Here is an 18,608-nt window from a genome sequence, read left to right on the forward strand (position 1 = left end):
TCAGTACTGAAATTTAAAAAATGTGACGATACCAGCATTTCCCCCAAGCTTTTTGAGCACTGTTAAGCGGATTCTTAAACACCTCTGATTGGCCATTGTGTTCACGTGCTCAATAGATATGTCTATGTCATATCCACCTGCTTTCAAATGCTGTTGAGCAGTGCAGGGCTCAACGCTAAGGATTTTTTCTACTGGCCCGGGTGGGCCAGTAGTTCAAATTTTTACTTGCCCCGCCAAAATTTTCACTTGCCCCACAACAAAAAATTTATAAAGTAACAGAAAAGAAAATGGGCCTATAAAATAAGCCAAGTTATTGTTTTCATTGTTTTTGATACATGTAACCTTAATAAATTGGGTTATGACACCAAAAGCTACTAGATTAACTCACTTAAATTTTAAATATTGTTAGATAAATAAACAGCAAGTAATAAAATAGTAATAAATAATCAAATTACGAGTACAACAGAACAAATGAAATAAATATAAATGAAATAAACAATGCCTTTCAAGTTTTTCATGTAGGTTTAAACAGGAGATTTTCAGGTACAGAAATTGTAATATCTATAACTATTTAACTATAGATATATAATATAACTATAGATTATAGAGAACTTTATTAATCAGTCAATAGCAGTTACAGATGCATAAATAATGTTTTGAATGTTGAAAATATAAAATGTTAAATACTGTTATTTGAAATTATTTTAAAAATGAAAAGACACTTTAAACCTGAAGTTAAACCCGCCAGTAGGTGGCTACAAGTCCCTGTTAATGAGCGAGTCATTGAGATTCAACCGGATTCAACCGATTCATTCAAATGGCTGATTCATTCAGGAAGTGTTGCTCAGAGACGCAAAACAATTCTGTGGACTTTGTTCGGAACTATTTTTGTTGCCGAAATAGAGTGAAACAGGCGATTTGGTGTCTAAAATGTAAGTCACTTGATATTAAGTTCTTGTTTATTAAACTGTACATTGTATAAAATCAGTATCACATTTGATATTTGGAGAAAAATGGCGATGTGTAATATTGGTTAACTATATTAAATGATATAAATATTAAAGATATACTGGGGCATTTTTGCCCCTTTTCTTGAATTCTGGGGGCATTCTAAAGGCATTTTAATAGACAAAATCATGCAGTGAAAGCGTACACTCTAAATATGCACGCGCACTAGTCTAACCTACTAGACTACGTCACGTAGTGCATGTGTGCGCTCAAAGGGTGTGTTTTTGTAAAGTGAGGGACATACTCGATAATTTCAGATCGTTAAATCAACAATTACGATATCATAGACGATATATATTGCACACCCTACAGCACTGGCCCGATCGGGCAAGTGACCGTTCCGTCTACTGTCCCGAGCGTCGTTCACACTGGCCCCGGGCCATCGGGCAGTCCTTATTGCTGAGCCCTGCAGTGTCTTTAGTGTAAAAGTCAACATTTTAAATTATTATATTACATTTTAATTATTTATATTATATTATCAATTTACTTAAAATAATAATAAAAATAATAAATGTGATATTTATAAATTACTAATACTTTTTTTTCAGAATGACTCAACTGATTTTGATCTAGTGCTTCCCGTGTAGATACTGTCTTAGATACAGTTGATGCCATATGTAATTTTATGTGAACAACAGTGAGCTGTTTTTGTAATTATTTTGTACCTTTGTGTTGACTGTTCAATTGACGAAACACAAAAAATACTTTCCAAAACATCTCCAGAATAAGCTCTGGAAAACATGGGTTGTAAAATTGTCTGTAGGACTTAAAGACAGTAAAATATAAGTCTTTCAAGGTTTATGAACACAGAATTCAACAATTTCAGCTTTTTTATTTATTTATTTAGCCATATATTTCATGACTAAAGATGCAGAACACAAATAGAGGAGCAACAGCAACAAGTATAATTAGACGTGTCCTACCTGGACTGCATGTCTTGTGTTTTGTGCTGGCTCGCTGGCGCCGCCCCTGTGGTCTGATGTGTGACGTGTTGTTGAAGCTCCACTAACGATTGCAGGTACTGCTGCTGGTGCTGCTGTTGCTGCTTGTAGCGGGACAGGATGAAGAACAAACCCAGGATGCTCTTCAGATTCCCATTACACACCTCTGAAGATCAAACACACCAGATTTAGAAAGTACCACAGGAAGAGCTCTTTAATCCTGTGAACGACTACATTGATGCACCAAACCTTAAATACATCAAGTTTTGAGTACAGGATCAAGGCAGAAGAAACTGCCGTTGGGTCACATGGTAGCTAGCCTCATTATAAGGAAGTTCAAGTTGCGTTTACAATCAGTTGAGAATATGGGGCAGATATGTTCTGTTCTCTGAATGAGGAAGTTATACACAGTATGACAATATGCAACTGTCTGGAGGATCCAAGATTAGCATGGTCATTTGACTGTCTGGAGTCTTGTGCGTCATAAATTAGATGTTAACATTTGTAAACAGTTGCTGGCATGATTGGATCTGACTTTTAATTGAGACCTTTTACAAGGAGATGCTGATTCAATAAGCAAAACTTTGAAGTGCCGGATGGAGTTTAGAAGCTCAGACGTGATTATCTTATGCACATGAGCGCTGTGAGTGTGAGGTGTCCTACAAGGAATGCTTTTCAAACTTCTTCAAAATTGAGGTTGTGAGTTTGAATAAGTGGCAGCATGGCGTTGCTCTGATCATAGAGATAAAGGACTGAAGATGAAGGCAAAGGCATCGATTGTCTGCGCTCTGCCTGCCAGCAATGCTTTGCTCTCATGTGGCCGTTCATGAAATGGCCTTCATTCATAGTCAAACACTGCTAATGGCTGGTGCTGAAAGCAACTGAAGGATGGCAGTGCTGAGGCAGCGCTAAAGAGAAGAATCCGGTTTATTTCTGACAGCCCGCCTGTTTGTTCTGCCCGTCAGCGATGTTTAGGGTTATTAATCTGCCCCTGGTTCAATTTGAGACTGTGCGGAGCTGTAATTTGTATTCTACATAATAAAGTGCTCAGATGGTATGTTCCACTGAACATACTTTCTGAGTCAGGCGACAGAAATTTGGCACCATTTGGTGTCGTTGCACTTTAGGTCAATGCAGAAAATGAGAGAAGCAATAACTGTTTATCCCGGCAGCCTAATTTGTAAATACATTTTGTATGTTTGCATTAATGTGGGGAATTATTATTTTTCCTCACAATTGCTTTGTGCAACAGCATATGGAGCGCATTTAGATTTTGGCAAAGGCTTTAGCTAGGGGGCTATATTGATTCACATTATGCCATTATGCCATTTCCACAAACATTTGTACTACTGTAAAATCATAATAAATGATTGTGACATCTACTTCAAAGAAGAACTCTTTCAGAATCTTTACATTAACTAATCAAATGTTATTTTTTCATGACAGTACTGGTCAAAACCATGTAAACAAACACCAGTGAGCTAGGATTTACATTGGAAACTTGGAAAGTAAAAGTCGCATGCAAATTAGCACACTTTAAGCAGAAGTTTAAATGTGGAGTCATCAGGCCTTCTCGTCACTGTAGCCACACAAGGTGAAAGGCGTATCTGTTCAGATGGGTTCATTAAGGGAAGTGAGGACAGGGAAGTGTGAATACATTATCTATTTACAGAGATGTGACCTTGACCACTTCCTCTGTATACAGTAGTGTCCTATCATTCCCTAGCCAAAATTGCCAGTAAACATGCAATACTTTGTACAGAATTACAAAGTGGATAGGATGTATATACACTACCGTTCAAAAGTTTGGAGTTTGTAAGATATTTAAATGTTTTTGAACGTCACGTATCCTCATTATGTTCTCAAAAATACAGTAAAACAGTAATATTGTAAAATATTACAATTTAAAATAAGTTTATATTCATATTTTGTGACAGAAAATCTGTTTTTTCATCAGCCATTACGCCAGTCTGCACTGACAACTTTCAGAAATCATTTTAATATGCTGATTCGGTGTTCAAGAAACATTAATTTTTAGGCAGCGGCTATTTACACTAAGTGCTATTTACACTTAGTGTAAATAGCAATTAGATGCTATTTACACTAAGTGAAAATAGCATATTTTCTTAGCGATAGATACTATTTACACTATGCAAATAGCTGTAGATGCTATTTACACTAAGTGAAAATAGCAATATATTCTATTTACACTAAGTGACAATAGCAGCATTTTCTTAGCAATATGCTATTTACACTAGGTGAAAATAGTGATAGATTCTATTTACACCATGTAAAATTATCAGTTCTTTGCAATAAGAGTAAATAGTAATTAGATGCTATCTATAATTTATATTGGCAGATACTATTTGCACCTCAGTATTTTTGTACATTAACAAGATGCAATAATCAGAGTGTAAATGATTATATTTATTAAAATTATTAAATGGATGCTGCCTTTATTGGGAGAATAAAAACCCTCCCTACACCTTCCCTTAACCCTACTCAAGAAACACTTTTAATATTATTAAACACTCGTTTGCAGTTTATTTCCAAAAGGCGAAAAGGCAAAAGGCGGATTTGAACCCGTGTCGATCATGTTAAAAGCCAGGTCTGCAAGCCTTACTCACTACTGCTACGCCACTTAAGACGTTGAATTCCATGCCTCTTTTTTAAAACTTGAGTGGCCCAACCAGACATTGGTGGGCGGAGCTAGTGTAAATAGCATTTGCGAACAAGGGATGTTATTTGCACTTATATGTAAATGTTATATGTATATGTAAATATGTAAATAGACACTCTGTATTCAGCTTTATTATTCATATTATGTCATCATTTTTTGGAGCTTAACAGCCCCCGGGCCTTTATTTCTGTGTTTTACAGAAGAAAGAAAGTCATTACAGGTTTGCAACGACATGAGGGTGAATAAATGATGAGAGTTTTCATTTTTGAGTGAACTATTCCTTTAACCCAGCTGAGATTATTAAAAGTGATTTCTATGAAAACAGGCTTCCTGTATTTTACATTTTAATGAGTGTCTTTCAATTTGAATACCTGAGAAGGTCATGCTTGATCTCTTTTGTATGACTTGTGAGGATATTTTTTTTTTAACAAAAGGATTAAACAGCTCAGAGGAAGTGCCTCTTCAGTTACGCTGAGTTAGCGCGGACGTCAGCTGCGTGAGTGTCTTTATACACTTGAGTGTTTCTTATCGTGGTGGGTTTCACGGTCAGGTCACCGCTGAAGGTGCCCCCTTTGACCCTATGAGGAGTCTTTAGGACTAACCTGCTCTTTAACGAACTGCACCTTTTCACCAGATCCTCACAGCCAATGAGATCAAAGCTCACTCTGCACAGAGGTCATGGTGTGCACTGCACTTAAAAAAGCACTTAAAACCGCAATCCCGCTGTGCGTTCTGATACCCTACACACCGCGAACAGAAAGTCATGGCCACTGCAGCAGGAAAAGGAATATTGAGAGCTTGCACCTATTATTATTGGACTGTTCTGGGGGAAGAGGGCTAGGATAACACTCAGCAGGGGTAGAGAGGAAACTTTCCCAGAGGATAATTTTATTGCACAGAGGATGCGCTTTCAAAGCGAAGGAGGTCAGGTTTCGTTTAAGTATCAACTTTGTCTCAGATGTTTCTCTTAAAATTCCTTGAAGCAATAGAAATAGACAAATGTGACAACTGTACACATACAGTTAGAGTGGTAAGAGTCACTGTATGAAACTAATGCCTTTTTTAAATTTGGAAAGGTGATTTGTTTTAAAGTATATTAGACAATCTGTCAGACAAAGAATGACATTAAGTGCTAATAGAATGCATTGAGTCTCCTAGTGTCTGAAAACCTGAATGATGTTACTTTCTCTTCAAAGAAGAGGTTCCATCTTAAAATGACAGTTTGTCATAATTTTAAGGGAAATAAGTGACGAATTAGTTATTAATTAGCCTGTGAATGCAGACTACACAAAAAATGCTGGGTTGTTTCAACCCAAATTTGGGTCAAAAATGGACAAACCCAAGCACTGGGTTAAATTTTTTAATTACATTTTTAACCCAAAGGTTGGGTTTGTCCATATTTGACCCAAATTTAATTTTGAAACAACCCAGTATTTTTTAGAGTGTACAGTGGCAATACTACTACTACTACTAATAATGACATTTTTAATTTTAAGTTTTAAATACTTTTTTCATTTATATATTTAAGCTTGCAAAACAAAATGGTACTCTTTTTTATGGAATGACTTGCAGTTTAGTGCTATTAAACTAAATAGCATAACTGAAGGCATTTTATTTAATAAATAGAGGATACTTCTGGAGGAGTGAAATTTAATCTGCTCTGAATTGAATGTCGTTGTCTAGGAAATATATTTTAATTCAAAATAAATTCAAAAATAAATAAATTTAACATTGACAGAAAAGAGAAATACTATATATGTGACATTGTCTGTGGTTTAGACATTATTACATTCATTTTCCTTGGAAAACTCCTACGCACTCAGGCACATCAAAAACAAAAAAACAACTTATTTTATAAAGGTCTCGAGTCGGCATGCCTCATAAAATACTAAACACAAGCGTATGCAAGCCTTCAAAACCCAAACTCTGAAACCTCAGCTAATTTAATTAAGACAACTACTCACAGCTTTAGGAAAGATGCTCAACATACACACATACACAGCAAAAGTAGGGGAACAGTGTGTGATGAAAGCTTTGAGAAACCCAATACACTGTATATTTATGGACCCTGTGCAATCATGGTGCTGAATTTAGCGGGACAGTGAATACAGTATCCAAGCTGCTTTAAGTTAATGATATCATTCTACTCAAGATTTAGTACACTTGAGCTCCTGCTTATGCCAAAAAAGAAAATCAAGGATCTTTGTGGTATGTCAGCGCAGCAGTTCTAAGAAACCTAAAACGATCTAAAAATTATAAGATTAAAATATCAACTATGGGCTCAAATATTCTATTACCAATGTAGCTATAACAATGATGTGATACTTAAAGGATTAGTTCACTTTAAAATGAAAATTACCCCAAGCTTTTCTTACCGTCAAGCCATCCTAGGTGTATATGACTTTCTTCTTTCTGATGAACACAATCAGAGTTATATTAATAAATATCCTGAAGCATCCAAGCTTTATACTGGCAGTGAACAGGACCAACAAGTATGCAAAACATACTCCACACGGCTCTGGGGGGTTAATAAAGGCCTTCTGAAGCGAAGCAGTGCATTTGTGTAAGAAAAATATGCATATTTAACAAGTTATAAAGTAAAATATCTAGCTTCCGTCAGACCGCCTTCCGTATTCAACTTAGGAAGACTTTTTTTGTAAGTTGAATAGGGAAGGCGTAGGACGTAGTATAAGCATTTTGAACTGCTAGAGGCGTTACAGTTTCTTCGTAAGTTATATGGAAGGCGGTCTGGCGGAAGCTAGATATTTTACTTTATAACTTGTTAAATATGGATATTGTTCTTACACAAATGCATTGCTTTGTTCAGAAGGCCTTTCTTTAGCCCCCGGAGCCGTGTGGGGTACGTTTTGTTTTGGATGGAAGCACTTTCTTGAGCTTTATACTCAGTGGTCTCGTTTACTGCCATTATAAAGCTTGAATGCGTCAGGATATTTATTAATATTTCTCAGATTGTGTTCATCAGTACGAAGAAATTCATATACACCTTGGATGGCTTGAGGGTGAGTAAAGCTTGCTGTAATTTTCATTTTAAAGTGACCTAATCCTTTAACTGTGTATGTACACAGAGCTAAATGAAATTTTTTGTTTTTTTTTGGGTGGTTCCTATGGTGTTCGTTATTGGTTATTTATAAGCTCAATTAAAAAAATCCATTCCTTAAGTCAGTATGGGCTCGTTCACACAGAACGTGTTTTTGCTTTGAAAAACGTGAGATGCAGGCAGTGGAATGGGAAAAAAAAACACGTTTTTTAAAAGTTGAACTGACTTTAACTTGAGTGCCGCGTTTTTAGAACGCCGTGTCATGTGCGAGACACTGCAAAAGACGAAAGACGCGAGCACAATGGTCAAATACATCCGTCTATGACAGTAGAGAAAGATTTGTCCCTGACAATTTCAATTGTGTTTCTAGAAGATTCTGATTCTGTATGTATTACAACAAAAATGAGAGTTATTTAAGGGGTACAGTACATTTTTATAGCATTTTTAAATGTATTTTTAATATAGTTTAAATTATTTAAAATCATCCTGTGGATCCATGGTTGAGAACCACTTCTTTATTATATTCTGGTCCCTAGATATGTCTCGGGCCCCTTTTTCACCCATTTTATATTTGTAATGCAAAACAAATAAAATCTGTTCATACAATTGCTTAGAAATGTAAACTAGCCACACAATTTGAGGTATCATTCATTTTCATAGCCTGAATATGCAGTATGTTATGTGTAAAATGTAATACTTAATGTTGGAGGTTTTGAAAAGCCATTCATTCTATATAAGCAGTAATGTAGCAACAATACTGATCCAAACACCACCAATCATAAGAATAGCAGGCCTGTTTGTGTATATGAAGGCATTTAACAGTTGTTATCAAGTTTCAAGCAGACAGAGGGGTCTTACCTTCAGCAGAGAGCCCTTGAACACTGACTCCTCTGGCCCCTAAGAAATTCAGACAAGCCTCCACATTCTCAATCTGAAAGACAAAAACAAAGAGATCAGCCATAGAGCAAACTCACCAGCACATGGTCATGGCATTGAGGATGTGGACGGTTTATGTGAGTGACCAGTGATGTCAGAGAGGCGGCTATTGAACCTCACACACATTCCTATCAGTATTCAGAGTTCAACAAAGCCTTTGACTGCAATGGTTTCTTCTGAAGGTCGTCTTCAGTAATAGCGTATTTCAGCATGTATGACAACTCAACTGGTGTCTGTGTGGCTGACACGCGCATGTCGATGTTGTGCGGGGACACATCCACGGACTTATTCCTACAAAGGCCCTATTGTCGGGAGTCAGACAGTGTCATGACCCCTGGCTAACCTTTGTGGGTCGGACCCGGAGCGTGACACTGGGACGGCAGTGTGTCACACCTACACACACGCTGACAGACGGACCAGGCACGACGTTGCGGGCTGTAATAATACAGCACTTGACTGAAAGTGTGGTATTATCATGGCGCCTCCACTCATGGGCACACAAAGGGACTTTGGCCATGTGATACGCATGGCTCACATATTTTGCACTAGTATAGGGCAGAATGCTAGAGAAGTCGTACAGTAGGGTCAGATCTGGTCAATGGGCCAGACCGCACTATATTATTATGCGACAAACGTAATACTATGTGGAATGCATTGTGCTGTGTGCTGGACAGTTGACTCAGCTCATACAGTATATGAGACCCTGAGGGATTGCCCCTGTGCACAGTGGTTAATATGGTCTATAATACACAGTCTCACAAGGGTGATTTCCACTATGTCTACTGCTGTTTTGAAGGGTACTGTAAAGCCTCAGTCAGCGCATATATATATATATATATATATATATATATATATATATATATATATTAGGGCTGTTGATTTAACGCGTTAATTAGATAAATTAATTATGGTAAAAAATAACGCATTAAATTTTTTTATGCATTTAACGCACTTGCCCCGCCCCAGACCTATGTAGGTCATCTGACATTTCATACAGTTGATTGATGATGAATATGACGCAGGGCAACAACTCACTGAGCAATGAAGCCTATAGAATGCAGTCAGAAAGTCCCTAAGATTCAAGATATGAGGGCAAAAATGCCCATTTGAGTTTTTGTCTCATATTTAGATCATATGAGTTACACGATATCACACAAGAAATGAGTGCAATATGCTGTTTTTGTCCCAAATAAGCTATAAAGAGTACAAATGCAATAGATAACTGATTTATACAACAGTTCAGTAAATAAGAAGTTAATATTGTGTTATTTTAGACACAGTATTTTTCTGTTTTGTTCAAATTTACCAATGAAAATATAAAGACAAAGCAGAACTGCGTCTCCGGCTCGCACAATAAATAGCAGTGTTTCATTTCTGAATCCGCGTTTTGAACAAACCGAGTGAAACCAATGATTCAGCGGACCATTCATAAAAGACTTGTTGGACTTGAGGTGGCGCTGCACAGACCGATCGGTGTATGACATCAAAGTACAGCGAAAGCAATTCAAAAGCAAACAGATCCTCCTGCTCTAATCGCTCTCGCGGTACTTTGATGTAATACACCTATCAGTCTGTGCAGCTCCGCTTCAAGTCCAACAGTCCTAAAGAGAACCATTTACTTCACTCCTGAATGAATCAGCCATTTGAATGAATCGAATGAATGAACAAACGAACGACTAAATCATTAAGACATTTACCGCCACCTACTGGCAGTTTTAGTTTCTTATTTAGTCTAATTTTATTAAAAAAAAAAAATTTCATATTTCCATATTAATTAAAAAATGAAACGTATAGTTCACCCAAAAATGAAAATTCAGTCATCATTTACTTAGCCTCATGTTCCAAAAGTTCATGCGTAATAAATTCTATGTTGAATCAAATAAAATATTTCTTTCTGAAGCTACTTTTTGTAATGTCTATTTGATGGTTTACACAAAAATGACTTCAAATTATCTTTTGGGGTTAATTTCTCAGCCAAAATTGATGTGTGATTAAATTGCGATTAATTAATTAATCACGACATCATGTAATTAATTAATTCAAAATTATATATATATATATATATATCTATATCTATATATATATATACACAGCGTTTGTATGTCATGGTAGCATGTTATACTTTGTATAATGTATGCTGATATAAAAAAATACTGTAATACAGAAAGAACTATAACAATCTAAGCAGAACTTCATGTAAAATTTTATATAAAAAATAACAATATTTAACAGTTATATACAATTTAAAAATTGTATAATAATTAATTAATTAAAACGTTTTTCTTTTCAAATGATTTGGTTGAAAATAAATACTGATAATACAGATAAAACTAATACAATAATGCGATTTTTAGTAGAATACAAAAGTGCAAACAATTAAAAGTTGTTAATTAAAAATCAATTATTAGGCATTAGACAAGTATTAGATGAACATTACCGTAGGTTTTTCTGACTCCTGTCACATTGTAATATGCATGTTAGCTTCCTAATGTGTGCGTTTCATTAAGCATGTTCAAATTGCATTCAAGCAGAGTGAACAGAAATCAAACTAATTAATTCATACAGTGCTTTCGTTAAAATATCTGACCGTTTCACATGGCTCTGAAACACTTTATTGTAATTGGTCAATCACAGCATTCAATGGTTAAAACATTTGTGCGTGTGTGTGTGTGTGCGTGTGTGTACAGTATTACGACCACTGCAACGTTGTCTCAGTCACTTAATTACCTGTGCTAGTTTCATGTCACTCATATTTTCTTTCTCGCATTTATTTTTTAAAACTTTGTTAAAGGGTTAGTTCACCCAAAAATGAAAATAATGTCATTAATTACTCACCCTCATGCCGTTCTACACCCGTAAGACCTTCGTTAATCTTTGGAATGCAAATTAAGATATTTTTGTTTAAATCCGATGGCTCAGTGTGGCCTGCATAGCCAGCAATGACATTTCCTCTCTCAAGATCCATTAATGTACTAAAAACATATTTAAATCAGTTCATGTGAGTACAGTGGTTCAATAATAATATTATAAAGCGACGAGAATATTTTTGGTGCGCCAAAAAAAAACAAAATAACGACTTATATAGTGATGGCCGATTTCAAAACACTGCTTCATGAAGCTTCGGAGCGTTATGAATCAGTGTGTCGAATCATGATTCGGATCGTATGTCAAACCGCCAAACTGCTGAAATCACGTGACTTTGGTGCTCCGAACCGCTGATTCGACACGCTGATTCATAACGCTCCGAAGTTTCATGAAGCAGTGTTTTGAAATCGGCCATCACTATATAAGTCGTTATTTTGTTTTTTTGGCGCACCAAAAATATTCTCGTCGCTTTATAATATTAATATTGAACCATTGTACTCACATGAACTGATTTAAATATGTTTTTAGTACATTAATGGATCTTGAGAGAGGAAATGTCTTTGCTGTCTATGCAGGCCACACTGAGCCATCGGATTTCAACAAAAATATCTTAATTTGCGTTCTGAAGATTAACGAAGGTCTTACGGGTGTGGAACGACATGAGGGTAATAAATGACATTATTTTCATTTTTGAGTGAACTAATCCTTTAAGTAGACATATAATTAGTTATGGATAATGTACAGTCAGCTGGTCTTCATCTCAAAAAATGATTGTGATTCTTTTGAAACAAGGTTAACATTTCTAAGAAGTGTACAGTTCATACAGGCACCACTAAAGCCTCGTTCAGACTGTCAATCCAAATCCGATTTTTGTGCATATCCGATTGAAATCCGATCAGATTTAGCAAGTCTGAATGGCCAAAAACCACATGAAATGCGATTTTTACAAATCCGTTTCGAGCTACATTCATATGTGGTTTGGAATCCTATTCAAATTGCATTTCTGGAAATCCGTTTCGGTCTGACCGCTCTGATCGGATTTCACGTGGTTTATGTGACTTTCTCACGCAACGTAAAACGTAAACGTCAGACGTTGTTATAGGAAAATGCTGAAAGTTGCTGCAGAAACAAGGCTATGCTGTTGCAAAGTGCCGGACGAGCAGAAATTAGCAATAGGCTATAATTGAGACATGTTTTGAGGCCGGGGAGATTAATTTCTGCCGTTGCCTCATCATAACGCAGTAGTCCAGTGCCGGCAGCTACATATTGTCATGATGTAAATAAGACAACATCTGTATTGCAAACCCCTCCACATTGCAGTTGTTGTAGTTGTTTTTGGCGTATACCTACGAATGCAACGTCATTGCCATAGAAACCAATGCAGATATTCCGGAAAACGAAAAAGCGACATGGACACACAAATCGGATCTGAACACTTGCGACACACAGTGTGGACATTAAAATTTTTAGATCAGATTCCAATCGGATACACAAATAATCGGATTTGGACTGACAGTCCAAACAAGGCTTATCTGGCATTATTTACTAAAATGCTGCATTTCTGTTGTGAAGGCCGAATAGAATATAATTCAATGTCATTCTCACAGCTGTCCTAGTGTAACAGAGATTTACAGTCTTCTACACAACTCCATCCATCCATCCTCTAACCTCAGTGCCCCACAGCATCCAGCATGGAGCCAGAAAGATCCACACAGATCAGATACAGTATTAACTCCCACACACACTCGCAAACACACAGAATGACGAATGAATGAGCAATTGTTAATGCAATCCGTATAGACAGCATCTTGTTTCTTCTTACATCTGTCCCAATGGCAAGTAGCCTGTTTTTCATATGACACACATCCCACACACAGCCGCACACAAAGAGCCTAATGCGCTTTTAACGTTTGATTATCTTCTCTCATAAACCTCTTTTAATGGCAACACAGTGCAGAACATGTGTGGTGCACCAGAGATGGGCTTTTTTTCACTGCAGTCTCATTAAGACGACGGCACCCGCGCACATGGGCACCCGACAGCAAAACTGATTCAGACATTCTCAACGAAGATGAAATGTACTTAACACTAAACGCTGGCCTGGCATTTCAACCGCATAATTTAACGCTTTTCTGGAGTGTTTACGATATATGATAGTTCATAATGTCTCAGCAATGGACTGAACATTTGTTGCCATCACCAAAAGCGAGAGCGGATGCTGTTGATTGACAGATGTGTGCGAACAGACATAAGGATGGGGTTTGTGCTCTAAAAGTGAGAAGATCGGTGTCCGTTACGGATATAATCCCATAAGTACGGTTGGAAATTCCATCCTCCTTTTAATAGCGGTCCCATCAACCGATTGCTCTGTTTATTTTTAGTCTGTCTCTCGGCCTACAGCGATGTACACAAACACAAACCGTGATTCTATACGCTAATGGCGAGCAGAGCTCTCGGCAGCTTTAGATGCCGAACCGCCGCTTGCCGAGCGGTTTTTCAAACCATGTGGGATTTTAACAACTCTCCGGGAAAGTCAGATCATCTGTTTTTCCGACATAAACTGACATTTTCCAGCACCAGATATGTCATTAAACACAATTAGGGAGGAGAATGTTTTGATGAGGTATATTTTTACAAAATAATATTGAGAAATTTATAAGCAAGCACTTTTCAGGGCTGACATGGACGCAAACGGGATGGAAAATTACCACGAGTCAGCTTACATCCCTTGCTCGAAAAGACAACGGCGAGCTGTTTAAGTTTACTGTCTCTGCGAGCTGCAACCGTCATAAATCTGATCGTGTTTAATCTATACAACACACTTATCAGAACGAGGCTTTAATGCAGAGTAAATGTTTGCACTTAGGGCCGGCTGTGTGGATCCAGATGCTGAGAGGCCCAGCTAGCTGCGCAGGGACCGACTCCAAGCGTATCAGATAACCGTAGGGTGAGCGCTGGCTTTGGAAAGTGTTGCTGCTCCAACACTACCATGAAATACAAATGGTCTCTAGCCTCAATTATATGGCTTTCACTTAAAAACCACTCAGAGCAAAGAGTACAGATAAATGCTGTTTTCTCCGGCACTTTTGGTTTTTCAGAGAGACAGCTGCAGTCATTTTGTACCATTTAATTCCCTCTGATCATAGTGACCACATGCACATGAATTTGATAAGCTGTCCATAAGTACAACGCAAAAAAAAAAAAAAAAGCTTGTGCAATAGAACACAATGGGGCTTGTTGTCTAACAGGGAAGTTTTACAAGGGTTATATCTGAATATTATAACAAAAAATTTGGGTTACACTTTATTTTACAGTGCCGTAGTTACATTGTAATTACTCAAATAAGTACTGAGTATTATTTATTAAATACATGTACTTATTATAGAGTTACAGTTAGGGTTAGGGTTTGGTTTAGGGTTAGTTACTTGTAATTATGCATAATTTACTGTTATTACTATAGTAAGTACATGTAGTAACATGTAACTATGACACTCAAATAAAGTATTACCAAAATTTGAGTCAACTTTTTAATTGCACACACACACACACACACACACACACACATACAAAATTGTCTAACAGTGGTTTTGTATACTGGTTTAATAGTTCAAAACAGCCTTCAAAACAGTTTAAGTTTATATTTTAAGTTAGTATTCAGTCAGTTTTTCAAAACTCTTCACCTAACCAACTTTCAACTTGGCACATCAGTTAATTTCTCATTCAAAATGCACTAAAACTACTAAAACACTTCATATATGTCTCAAATTAAGTCATTCTTCCATAACACTAGCAAAGGTTTTTACCCAACAAACACACTTTGTCAATCATAAAACACAGACCAAAAAAACATAGCATTATACAATGTTTTCTTTTGTAAAATTTCATTTCAAAACAAGAATGACACTCTCTACTGCTTATAATTCACTGCAGTATATGTTACATTGTCCAGGTTTACATTACAGTACAAAATTATTCCTAAGTTTAACCCTTTTGAACAGCATTCCATTTGGGGAAAGTTGTTACAAGAGTAGAGAGAAGTAAAAGTGTAAAAAGTGTGACAAGTAATCCCACTCCCCCCTACATAATACGATTAGTTATTTTACCAACAAATTATGCGACAGAATTGCCATTAGGCCAATATATAATTGAAATTACAAACCAAGTGAAAACAATTTAGTACTCCTTTTTCACTTTGCACTTCAGGACTTATTAATAACTTTTTTAAATTGTTTTAATTCACAGATGCAACAAATAAGTCATGTCGGCACTAATAGTGTTATAGTAATGCTTGGCAGGTCTCTTTGTTAAAGCCATCTCAGTGCCAACTTCAGTATGCCATTCTCTGTGCCCATGGGCACTGAGACAAACAACCGTAGCTGAGCCATTATGATGCCAGCCAATGACGACAGCCGTTAAATTTCTGTGGCCTCCTCTGTCTAATTAGCAACTAAATGGATCAGGCTGCAGCCACTGCCCTGCATAACTGGTGGAGGAACGGCACTAGCAGGATGGATTGCCTGCAACATGTGCTTTGAAGTGTCTGCTCTCTCAAAATACCTGAAAATGCCAAGATTCCATACTGCAGATCCATCATTGAGGACAAGGGAAAATGCCTGTGATTTAATTTCTTAAAACTTCAAAAAAAAAATTACCCAAAAGCACCATAAAATATCATAAAATTGGTCCATTTGACATGGGCATAAGGGTTTGGAATGACATGATGGTGACAGAATTTTCATTTTTGGGTGAACTACTGAATCCCTTTAAGGCCATCATCTCATAAATGAGGCTTGTGGAATTTTGAATAATGTTTTGGGTGACAGATTTACTCTTTTAGTCAGGTCACACATCCGGTTCTTCCATGTTACCATTGGAAACCAAGAGTCTTTGCTGTAGTTATCCTCTTAACAGTCTGTATTATGGTTTGATCTCTGTAGATTTCTTGAAGGAAACAGAGTTTCTCTGGGATTTCACAGGCTTACTTCTGTAGTTTTCTCTGTGTGGTATTATTAAGCTTCTTTATTGTTGCCGAGCAGAATTTGAATGAACCACAGAAAAACATTCAATGAGATGTAATCAGAGGCTTAGACTCTCGCTCTGGGAGACCGGATATTTGGAGGTCTATTAAAATGTCTGTCAAATATGTTTGCTGATGACATAATGAATGAACATTTCCTTCATTCATAACTGTGAAAATGTCTTCAAAGAGATGATTACAAGAGGACAAGTAAATTAGATTTCGAAAGCATGTCAAACATGTCTGAGGAAGGAAAAAGACATCAGGACCCGCCAACCTCAAGGTAATTTCCAAGCGGATTGAAATCTTTATAATTACTAAAATGATTCCCTGTCAATAGTAAAAAGCAGAAGATCCGTCAATCCAAAAACAGATCCTCCCACAGCAGAGGTCAAAGCACAATCACAGTCCAGTGACGGTAAACATTTCTGACAGGAAACAATCAGAACCATTTCTGTTATGTCTACAAGCCCAAGTGGAAAGGTCACCACTAATGTCAAACACTGCATGTCACAATTCAAATGTGAACGTCAAGTGTCACTATGTGGCGTTAAACACACAAAAAGACAAGGTGAGAAATGTCCTATGATTCTGTTCAAGATGCACTCAGTCTTTAACATACTTCTCAACCCCTCTGAGCAGGCTAATGATTGATATTTCAGTTGACCACCAACTGTTAGTCAAAAAAGTGGTACAGCAAAAGAGGGAAAACAAGTCTGCATAAAAATCCATCTTTAATTAACCTAAGCAATTTTTTCTTAGATGGTCCAAAAAATAAACTGCAATACACTATGCTATTAAACAAGAAAAACAAAACAAAACAAAACAAAACATATATACCCATTTCAAATACAAAATAATACTCATTTGTAAGTTACTTTAAATAAAGTAAAATAAAATAAAGTGTCTGCTGAACGGTTATTCACTAACCAAACCAGTTCAATCAAGACCCAATGTCCAGCCTCTTAATAAACCAACTTACTAACCAAACTAAATTAATCAAGACCCAAATCAAGACCCTCTTAATAAACTAACTCGCTAACTCTCTAAATAACTAACTCTAAATAACCATACCAAGTCAATCAAGAACCAACGTCATGCTTCTTAAACTAACTCACTAACCAGAATAACCAAATCAACACAAACAGCCCATTCTTTTGATGAACCAACTCACTAGCCAAACTAAATTAATCAAGACCCTCTTAATAAACTTCTCGATGAACTAACTCATTAACCAAACTACCTCAATAAACTTCCAAAGTTTATTCTCTTCATGAACTAACTCACTAACTAACCAAACTAACTCCATTAAGATCCAAAGGTCACCCTTTAAATTAACTTACTAACCAAACTAACCAAACTTACTAATCAAACTCAATCAAGATGCAAAGTCCATCCTCTCAATGATCTACTGTAACTCATTAAACAACAAAACCAACTCAGTAAAGACCCATTGTCATTCTTCTCGATGAACTAACATACTAATCAAATTAAATCAACACCAAAAGCGCATCTTTTTGATGAACTAACTTACTAACTAACCAAACTAATACAATAAATGTCCAAAGTTTATTCTCTTGAGGATCTAACTCACTAATTAACTAACTAACTCAATAAACACCCAAAGTCCATCCTTATTAAATGATTCATTGATCCTGACATGTGGACCAGCTGATATCCAGCAGGGTAAACCAGCTGAGCATCCTGTGCTCTCTAACGAACAGTTGGGCAGATGCTGTATTAATCATATAAAGGTGAATGCGGTTGTGCCATCAGAGGGATATGCTGATGTCTGTGGCATATCTCTCACATGTCAGGCTGTTTGCCACTAACAGATGGAGCCCAGATGATGCAGCCACTTTACAAGCCCTAACACACTTAACTGCACCGGTCCTCCCACACGACCTGGAGAGGTAGCCAATCAGACAGCCTCTCCTGATGGCCACAAACTCAAACCTCATTTGTGTATAGACAGACTTGCAGTTTATGTGGTGCATTCTGGGAATTGCAGTCCAATTGTGTGCCTACTCATCTGTAGCCTTTTGAAGTGCAATGTGGTTCATTAATGAAAGTTTTAATCATATAGATTAGTACTGCGACACT

The 18,608-nt window shown here is 36.8% G+C and overlaps 2 protein-coding genes across 7 annotated transcripts in view; one reads left to right on the forward strand and one right to left on the reverse strand.

Annotated features, from left to right (window-relative positions):
- LOC127510966 (fish-egg lectin-like) overlaps positions 1-18,608 on the forward strand; it is a 736,337-nt gene that overhangs the window by 472,416 nt on the left and 245,313 nt on the right. The window lies entirely within an intron of this gene.
- nav3 (neuron navigator 3) overlaps positions 1-18,608 on the reverse strand; it is a 169,423-nt gene that overhangs the window by 97,930 nt on the left and 52,885 nt on the right. For all 5 annotated transcript variants that reach the window (XM_051891151.1, XM_051891150.1, XM_051891148.1 and 2 more), the window contains exons 4-5: positions 8,546-8,618; positions 1,932-2,115 (exon numbers count right to left, since the gene is read on the reverse strand). In XM_051891151.1, the coding sequence (XP_051747111.1) occupies positions 1,932-2,115; positions 8,546-8,618 (257 nt within the window). The remainder of the gene's footprint in view (positions 1-1,931; positions 2,116-8,545; positions 8,619-18,608) is intronic.

The sequence above is a fragment of the Ctenopharyngodon idella genome, chromosome 4, assembly GCF_019924925.1.
Source record: "Ctenopharyngodon idella isolate HZGC_01 chromosome 4, HZGC01, whole genome shotgun sequence".
Classification (NCBI taxonomy): domain Eukaryota; kingdom Metazoa; phylum Chordata; class Actinopteri; order Cypriniformes; family Xenocyprididae; genus Ctenopharyngodon; species Ctenopharyngodon idella.